The following is a 9,767-nucleotide window of genomic DNA, read 5'->3' as shown; positions in this document are numbered from 1 at the left end:
AACCTTGGCACTGACTGATCTGAATCTGTCCTTCATGTAATGGATTCCAGCCTCCTCTGTAAGGACAACCTTGGTACTGACTGATCTGAATCAATCCTTTGTGTAATAGTCTCCATCAGTGTAGCCTCCTCCACAAGGACAACCTTGGCACTGACTGAATCTGTCCTTCATATCGTGATTCCAACAGTGTAGCCTCCATACCGACAGCCATTGCACTGAATCTGTCCTTCAAGTAAAAATTCCAACAGTAGTGCAGCCTGCTCCATAAGGACAGCCTTAACATTGATTGAATCTGTTCTTCATACAATGAATTCCAAGAATGTTCCCTCCGCAAAAAGGATCAGTAAGGTCCCGGGATAAGGACACAATATTGTAAGAGACGAAAGTTGTCCTGGCCCGAGACGTTTAGTTAAACATCATATCATCAGATGGCAGTAGTGTAGTCGCGGTAATTTGGCATTTCTGTTGATGGGGATTTGATGCAAGAGCCTTAGATACTTCGGAGAGGCCTAACGCAAATTAAACCCATCCAACTCTTTAGGAGACGCATGAAAATGGCACTAGCTTCAAAACACATATTTTCGACCATTTTGTAGAACAAGGGACGGGAATCTACCTTGGGAATACCAGTAGGCCTACTATAGCCCAGTTTGGAGCGAACTCGGCTGCAGCCCTGTGTCCTGTAGATTAAAAGACATGGGCCATCATGTTCAAGATATATACTAAGGCGGCATATCTCTGATTAACAGAACTACCTGACCATAAAGGTAAAAAAAATATTCGTTTTTAAGGTCAAAGGAATAAAAAGAATTGTACATAGATGGAGAGGGGGAGCTAATACAATACATATTTCCAAGATTAAACACCTTTTGGTCAGCATTTATTTATTCCCAATTTTGTCATGTCGAAAAATGAGGCCACATTTTCCCAAATGTATTACCCAGAGGGGAAGGGAATCAGGGAGAAGCTAGTTTCTTTTATACTTTTGCTACCGTCCTCAGTCCAGCCCCTGACTTTGTTCAACTTTTTCAGTTCAATATGCTTATGATAGAGGGCAGCACCAGTCTGATCGCGTTCCCGTCAGGTTTGATTAGCCGCGTAGAGGTTATTAAATTTTCTGCAACAGAAGCGCTCATGAAATATACTATATCTTACAATTTTTAATAGAATCTTCCTATTTTTGTTGGTTATGAGTCTTGACTCGACAAAGGTCAAATAGTTTTAGTCATGTCGATGGGATTTTCAACATTAGGCCTATTTATCATCATAGGCAAATATCTTGAAATTTTTACAGATAATCTTTCACTCAGCGTCTTAGCTGCTCAGTTTGTGTGTGTTTTTGACCACCTTGGGTTGTAAAATAAACGTGTCAGTAGCCTACTAAACACTGCCAAAGCTAAGGCGATCAATTTCATAAATTAATTGATGATACATACCAAGCTACAAGGGTGCTTGGGGATGGATGAGTGACAATTTCTTATGTCCATATTTTGGTTTTTGATGGGCCAACAGCTTGGGTGGTTGTGTGGTTTGTCCAAAATAGGGGAAACTTGTCATCCAATTAATTCGGTGACCCATACCGCATGATCATGATACCCCGTGCGAGCCAAAATACCCATCATTATTCACAGAATCCCAAGAACTGTTGCTCATCTTAAGCAATCTTATATTTTGGCAATATTCCTGCCTTTAGTCACACGCATACTTCGCAATTATATACTATCGAATGCGATCCTAAGACGATTACTCACACACCGTTCGAGTCGATATCGGATTGTTAGTAAACATTGCCACGTGAACCATATAGCGAGTCGTGGGCGGGACTAGACGGTGCTGCCAAAACATTGGGTGGTGATTCTTGAAACTAGTTCCCGCGAAGTATTGAGGTCCAATGAGGTCAATGCGTGCACTATTAACCTGCCGTTGGACCCAGAGGCCGATATTTTGAGAATCGGGACAGACGGGGAAGGGTCCTGCGTAGGTCAGAAGTTGAAAACCATGAAACTCAATAAGAATTGTACCGGTAGCTCTAAATACATGCATGTGTTAGAGTATCAATTCGAGGTCAGAACTTGGCTTAAGGAATTGAACCCGAGGCGGAGGACCTTGGTTGAGTTACCAAGACACTCGAGGGTGGAGCTAAAATACAGTCCAAACCCGAGCCGACAGGCGAGGGTTTGGACGAAATTTTAGCTCCACCCGAGAGTGTCTTGGTAACTCAACCAAGGTCCGAAGCCGAGGGTTCAATTTCTATTCTAAAATACCTCAAACTTAAAAAGATAGGCCACGAAATAACTTGAATATGTGCGTATTTGGCAGATTCCATCCATCGCCTGCCCGGAGCGCCGGTAGCGCCATTGTTTACATTATGTTACGGCAGCGCGTATAGGAAGTCCGGATCGGCTCGCTCAAGTGATGCTAAAATCCGCGCAAATGGGCTATTTGGAGCGTTTTTCTCAGCAAATATGTGTAGTGCTCATTAAAAAACTTAGGGTGGTTGATGCTTCCTTGGCTGATTTGTGTTTGAAGCAGTGTTTTGAGAGCCTCAAACTTCTGAAGTGAGCTGTGTGCATGGTTTCCACATTTTAGTGCAACCCGAGGGAACTTTGGTAGAGCATCTTGGTTGCGTGTCCAAAACACTCCACTCTCAGAACGAGGCTTATGCATTTTCCATTTAAAAGTTGACTTTACGGTACCAAGGTATTTTAGAATAATTCTCAAGACTGCTGAAAATCAGTTTCTGGGCCTCCGATGGCATAATTACTTGGAAGTATTCTGATTTGATTTTAAATGGGATTCATCAGTTATACCGAATATTGATTTGAAAGCTTTTTTGGAATGTAGAGAGAATTTTATCGAAAATCTTAGCACATATCTTTTCTGATTTCCTGATATCGGAAGAGCATAGGCATAAAAAATAAGGATTATCAAAAAATTGCGGACATTTTGATTATAGATAAAAGTTCTTAATTTGATATGCACTCTGCAGTGTGGTATGGGCCTATGTTTATTGGTAGGCGCTAAAAAGCAAAGTCGCGTGAACCATCCGTTTGCATCTCTCCCAATGATTTTGAATTAAATAAATGCGGGGGCTATGTGGTATGTGAACCCGCAAAACAGTATAAAAAGCAAAATGAATAAATGAGGCACAACCCAAAATTCTTCAGCCGTCAGGATTAAATCTTTGGGCAAGTACAACGATATGTTTAAATAACCATACAGAAACTCCGGTATGTCGGAAATGTCTCTGTTTCGAAATATTATCAACCGCCTTATAATCGGTTCCAGTCCCTCGGAGACCACGCTTATTCTGCGAGACGAGGTTTCCCGCTTACAATCATTCACGACATTTGGCGCGCTTCCTGGTTAATCAGATGCGAAACTGCTCGCACACTATTGGCCACTTGATTATCCGCGGTTTATCAGCTTCTCGCTGATTGGTTAAATTTACGACAAGCTTCTGAGTATCTTGTGACCCAGTTTTTTCCGTGTGTTGGCCACCAGCCAAGACCAAATCACGCACCCCCCGTAGACACCCAACTTTCGCGCTACATAGTTCCAGGTCGCATAGTGTTTAAAAGATAAACCCTTTTTAAAATTGAAATATTTTGTTAAATATTCGATCCAATCGAACTTATTTCTATGTTTTACTATCGTTTCAATAGTTTTGGATCGTTTTTAAAAAGCAGACAGCGCTTGGCAGAGGGCCAACATCCCACCCAGACGAATGCGCATTGATATGTTGAGGGGAGTGATCAGTTCAACGTTCATAGTACATTCAGGGCGATGTGTATTCAAATTAATCAGATCTAAACACAGCTCCGACTCGAGCAGTTGCGTTTTACAATTTCTCTCGGATTTACTACAAGTTATCGTTTACACTATACTGGTTATTTGGATATGTTCGTAAGAAAGTTTGGATTATTTCCGAACACCAGCAGCATGAACCTCAACAGTCATGCCGAGATCAAGGACCGCCAAGGTAAGTTAGAAAGGTCTTTCCGATTTTCTTTCTGAATTTCTGTGCTTAGCGACGACTCTGGAATACACACCATTTTTACCCGCCAGATTTAGGACTTGTACAACTTCGATTTTGGACTTGCAACTTATGTTTACCGACTTCTATCTTTCAGGTAAAGACAAGGAATCCTTCGAAAAGGACTACAGTGTCGGCGCTGTTCTCGGGAGTGGCGGTTTTGGAACAGTTTTTGCTGGAACACGACGGAGAGATGGCTTCCCGGTAAGTGTCCTCCCTTGTCCTCTCAAACCCACGCGGGTTTGTTTATGTTTCGACTGCCGATTTCGCCTCACTTTATTGAATTTTCCAAACTCAATATTCCAACACGATATTTATTTTTCCATGTATTTCTCATTTCAGGTTGCTATCAAGCGAATCATGAAGGAAAAGAAAATCGAAAAAGTCATGGTAAGCATCAATGTCAAATCCACCCTTTATTTTCATAGTTTGGTATTCGAATTCATGAGCGCGCCATTGGACTGGTTTGCGAGGGCGGGTGGCGCTTTTTGAACTACTTACCATCTACAAACACTGTTTTTACTAATTTCTCGTAAACAATATCACAATTTATATTTCATTTATAAGATAAATGACTGTACTTCATTTGACCACTATTTTTGTTGAGAATTGTTGATGATATTTGAAGTTATGTGATGTGTTATGATTGAAATTGAATGTTATGGTTTTGTACAACACCCAGAAAAATCAATAAATGAATGACCCAGAAATGTGAGGGGGAGTTTCTGTTCCATATTGTTGGGTTGGGGAAATATGGGAGTTTCTTTCTAAAAACTGTTGATCTCTTCTGGATTGGATGGAGTTTGTATCAAAACAGGAACCAGGATATTGAGTGGTCATGCCCAAGATGCAGGATGACTTGAGTTGAGTTGGGGGAAAAGTCCGAACTGGGAGTGTGACTTATATTACTTGGAATAATTCAGGAAGTGGAACACTAGAATAGAAGTTGCGGTTTTAGGTTTTTGGGTCATCCAACCTGTGACTTGCATGTGCTGAACTTGTGATTTTTCTGACCTTTTCAATTTTTGAACCTGTGAAATGATTACTTTGAGACACAATTTTTATGTTCTTTTCCATATTTATCTTTTTAGGTAAATGGCGTATGGGTACCACTTGAAGTTTGTCTTCTCACAAAAGTCTCCCACATTCATGGAGTAATCAAAATGTTGGATTACTATGAACGAAATGACTGTTATATTATTGTGATGGAAAGACCAGAGCCAGTAAAGGACTTATTCGACTATATCACAGAAAAACGGGTGCTAGACGAATCAATCGCCAAAAATTTCTTCAGACAAATCGTTGACACTATCATTGCCATTCACAAAGCCGGAGTAGTGCACAGAGACATCAAAGATGAAAATATTCTGGTGGATTTAAAAACAAACGAGCTCAAAATCATAGACTTCGGTTCAGGAGATTTTCTGAAAGACACAGTTTATACAGACTTTGATGGTGAGTGTCTGTTTTGAGGTTGGATTAAATTCACAAAGTTGGATTACTCTTTTTCCATGTGTGGAATAGGGCCTAATAAATCAAATAACTTGACCAACACCAAAAAAATACAATCAGAGTGTATAAGAATTAAGAAATAGCTAAAAAGGCTGGTTTTCTTTAAAACATGATTTTTGAAAAATTCATCAAAAATGATATTTTCTTTGGAAAAGATGAATTTTTTAGTGTTGGTCAAAAATATTTAGGTTTATTTGACCTGTTCTGTAAAACATGGTTCCTAGGCCTATCATGAATGTTCAAGTTTCACCTGTGTAGGAGTATGCCCCTTAGGCCTTGGTTTATTTATAGCCTGACTGGTCTGGATTTACCTGTAGCATGCATTGGAGTAATCACTATCAGGTAGATAGTGAATGGCTGGTTGAAGTTCATCCTTCCATACTTGGCAGCTGGGGAAACTGGATACATCCAAGCATTCTTGAGATGCTAGACAAGCGAGGGTCAAGTTTCTGGCGAGAGGAAGCGGCTCCAGGTCAATTTGCTGGCAAAAAAGCAAATTAAGTTCATGGGTTTCTTGAGGGAAAAATAATATTGTTAAATTTGATGAATTAATGAAAATGCTATTTCAATGTTAGAAATTTGCCAAACCACGTTGAGTACTTTTCCCCAAGACCAGTCATTCATAATTCTGTCTGACCTTGCCACATGTTCAGTTATGTGGTGCGATTATAGTTATACAAATGAACATAATCACGGGTCACATAATATCAATGGGGGATTGTCTGTCTGAAGTGCATTCATTTTATGTAAGTGCACGCGGTCACTCACTGGTCACATGCACAACTGCAGTCGAGGCCAAACCAATTACTAGAGTCCAAAGATTATTTCTAGTTGTGGGAATGCAGGCCTAACACTGACAAACATTGCAGAGTAAAAAAGGACAAGTTTCTCAATGAAAATTCTCAAATCGAAAATCAAGAACATAAACGATAAACTTTATGAGAGAAAAGGCGTTGGCCAGATTTAAAGGCAAGTTCATGAGTTGATTTAATAGTTTACACTACTTGTTGGGTCATGGGAATGAATGTTTTATTCCACCCACAACCAACTCAATTTTCTTCAAGTTGGTAGACAAGCTGTCACTGGCACTCTGCCAACTCCAATTCTCACCCTCAAAACCAATCAATACCCTAGTTTGATTAATGTTTATTCATTAATTATTCATAAATCACTATAGCAACCAGGTAGTTTGGTATTGTTTTGGTGCTAAGGACAACCTTTTATTATTAAACAATGAACCATCACATATTAGCTGGGGACTATTTTTACTTTAGTACATTTCAATGGGTGGATAAATCTGCCATTGGCGTCATAGTGGCATGATGATATTGATAGTGCGTCAGACTCACAACATAGACAAAGACTCATAATATTATTATTATTGTTGGATGAGTCTTTGTCATGTGTTCCAGAACCATGACGATGTAGGCTGGCCTATATATTTGATTTTTTGAGTTAACTTTTAAACTCGGATTAGTATGAAATTGTTTTTGATGAAATATTATGCTATGATATGATAAGAGTATGACATTTTACTCAAAATATTTTTCAATTTTGTGTCTTGCAGGAACAAGAGTGTACAGCCCGCCAGAATGGATCAAGTTCCACCGATACCACGGGCGATCAGCGGCCGTGTGGTCCCTCGGTATCCTCCTCTTTGACATGGTGTGCGGCGACATTCCCTTTGAAGAAGACGAACAGATAATCAACGCCGATGTTTCCTTCCGAGGTCGAATTTCATCTGGTAAGCATCTTTCTGTCTGGTTTCCTTAGAAACATTTCTACTCTCAATTAATTTAGCGTTTTATCACTCTCTTTAATGAACCTAGATAACCTGGCAACAGCGAGAACATCCATTGAGCATTGATCTACACCAACATGCTGAAAGATCGCTTGTGCATACCATATCTTCTCTTTGGCTGCTACTGCTAGTGTTGAGCAAAGTATTGATTTTCTTTGAGAATGCAAGGTGGAGTTATTAATAGAATCCCTTGCTTAGATGCTGCAGGGGCGGAGATTCTGTTAGTGGCAGTACGTGTCTGATTTGTGTTATTTTTTCACATTTCAAGTTATTTAATCGTATTTTACCTTCATGTCTTGCAGATTGTAAAGACCTCATCCGCAAGTGCCTTTCTCCACGACCATCAGAACGACCACATTTAGAAGATATTTTAAATCATCCTTGGTTACAAAACGACGCCAACTTGGACAAGCTCAACTTGCGAAGGGGAACAGTCAACAAATCAGACCAGTCGTCCACAAGCAGCCAGGAGAGTTTATGAGGAGAGTGGACTTAGTAAATTCTTAACTTATGCCAAAGATATTCAGGGATTACTAGTGTCTCGAGCCACTGCCAGTGACTGCGTCAAAAACAAGACTGACCTCGTCACACGTCATGCGAACTCTGTTGTTGTCTGCAGCTACGTCAATGGATTGTTTCAAACCTGGATTAGCGTGCTCCAACTGAAAAGTGAAAGGACTCAGTTTGATAGTAGGACACTTGGTTTTGATTACTGAACAAACATGAGGACTAAGTTACCTAATCTGCTGTTAAGGACTTGACATTAGCCGGACTAAACAGACTCGAAACACTCATGTTGCGGAGATTATAATAAAAGACGGGTCCTCCCGACATGGACGATTGATTGGTGCTACTGCTAGATAAGGTTGTCACTCACAGGGGTTACCAGACAGCAATGTTAAACAATGCAAATGTGTTCATTTCTAGTGTTACGTGGACTAAAAGTAAAATCATCTGTGGGCTTTTACGTTTCGCTTCAGTCCAACCTCTCACATGTTTGCAAAATACCATCGAAATGTCCTTTCATTTTTGAGGTCCATGTTATAGTAATCGGCCTACTTTGCTCAATTTGCTATAACTTTTTGGTTTAGGTCTTTTGATGGTAGTTGGCAAACTTGAGGTTGAGCTTGAGGCCCCGGCCCCTTTGCTCTGCTTTGACGGATTCAGAGATACAGTCTTATCCGAGAGAAAAGTCTCACTACAAGCAATGACCTAACACTGGGAGCTTGTAGTTATCCGTTACTGCTTCGAGGCGGAGCATTGACTGTGACAGTATTATGTTGTATAAAGAAAGCCATAGTAAGTTATCCAGTGCCTAGTTGAAAGATTCGGGTGGAGAAAATGACTCATGACCAATATAGGGGGTGCCGACACCATGCTGGCACAGTTAGGCCTCTATGCATTCCGCTGAGCATTCCTCCCTCCGACTCTTTTGGCTTTGCATACTAGCTTTAAATCTGTAAATAAGTGACTTAATTTATTTAAACTAGAAACTGACCAGCGAGGTTGCTGGGAAGAGGTCAAACGTGTTGGCAAGCAGGTTAAAAGCGGGAACTTTTGAATTCAGGTTTTAAAATATAATTTCAGTGATATGATAGAAGTTTTACGGGTGAAAATTAGATTAGTCTTTTAAAAGTGTTTTAAAATAACAGATTCTTTCATTCAAAGTCCGGCCTTAGAAAGTCACTTGATCATTTAAATTATTGTAAAATGAAAAGTTTGGATACTTAAAAAGAACTCAAGTATCAAATCTGTTACCTGAATTTTAAATTTTTTGTGGGTCTATCAAACTCTGTGAAAATTTAAATTACCTCGTCTTTTTTTTAAAAGTAATATGACAAATATGTGTAAAGTAATATTTATTGGAACGCTTTTACTTTGAGCAGAAGTCAAGCGATGTTGTAAAAAGACCTCGACTGTAATTATGTTATTTATTGAATGCATGGAAAAATTCGGAAATGAATGCAGATATTACTGCCCCACGTTTGGTTTCAAGTTAGTTTTGTGTTTATGTCTTGTGTACAGTGTAATTTGTAAATAGAAAGAATATTTTTATAATGATCCAAGGAATAAAACATTTTTAATTAAATATAATTGAAACCTTTATCAGTTTTGTGAGCAAATAACTTGACAATTCATCAGTCAGGTTTGAAAAAATCACTCCGGAATAATCTGACGTAAAAAAAGCAAAATTTTGCTGTCTTTCTCAAGAATTCTTTTACATCAGGTTTAGTCTGTTGAGACACTGTCGGATATCTCACTCAGTGGATGACCCATCCCTAAAAGTTGATTGATACCAGGAAGTTTTGTACAATGATGGCACCTCACTTTTGATTGCCTAGTACAAACTACTCTGTTTCAATGTTCATCCTCCCCATGGACTCCAGAACCAGAACAGACTGGATTACAAGATGAACT

The 9,767-nt window shown here is 39.5% G+C and overlaps 1 protein-coding gene across 1 annotated transcript; it reads left to right on the top strand.

Moving 5' to 3' along the window:
* The first annotated feature begins 3,796 nt into the window (after positions 1-3,796).
* Positions 3,797-9,443, top strand: LOC135491118 (serine/threonine-protein kinase pim-3-like). Its single transcript, XM_064776781.1, has 6 exons — positions 3,797-3,982; positions 4,134-4,240; positions 4,379-4,426; positions 5,128-5,491; positions 7,116-7,292; positions 7,652-9,443. The coding sequence occupies exons 1-6, from the start codon at positions 3,901-3,903 to the stop codon at positions 7,828-7,830; spliced, it is 957 nt and encodes a 318-aa protein (XP_064632851.1). The 5' UTR covers positions 3,797-3,900; the 3' UTR covers positions 7,831-9,443.
* Positions 9,444-9,767: the final 324 nt, after the last annotated feature.

This window comes from Lineus longissimus, chromosome 7, assembly GCF_910592395.1.
Source record: "Lineus longissimus chromosome 7, tnLinLong1.2, whole genome shotgun sequence".
NCBI classification, from domain to species: Eukaryota; Metazoa; Nemertea; class Pilidiophora; order Heteronemertea; family Lineidae; genus Lineus; species Lineus longissimus.
Note: the sequence above shows the minus strand (reverse complement) of the source record. Positions and strands in the feature narration are given on the sequence as shown.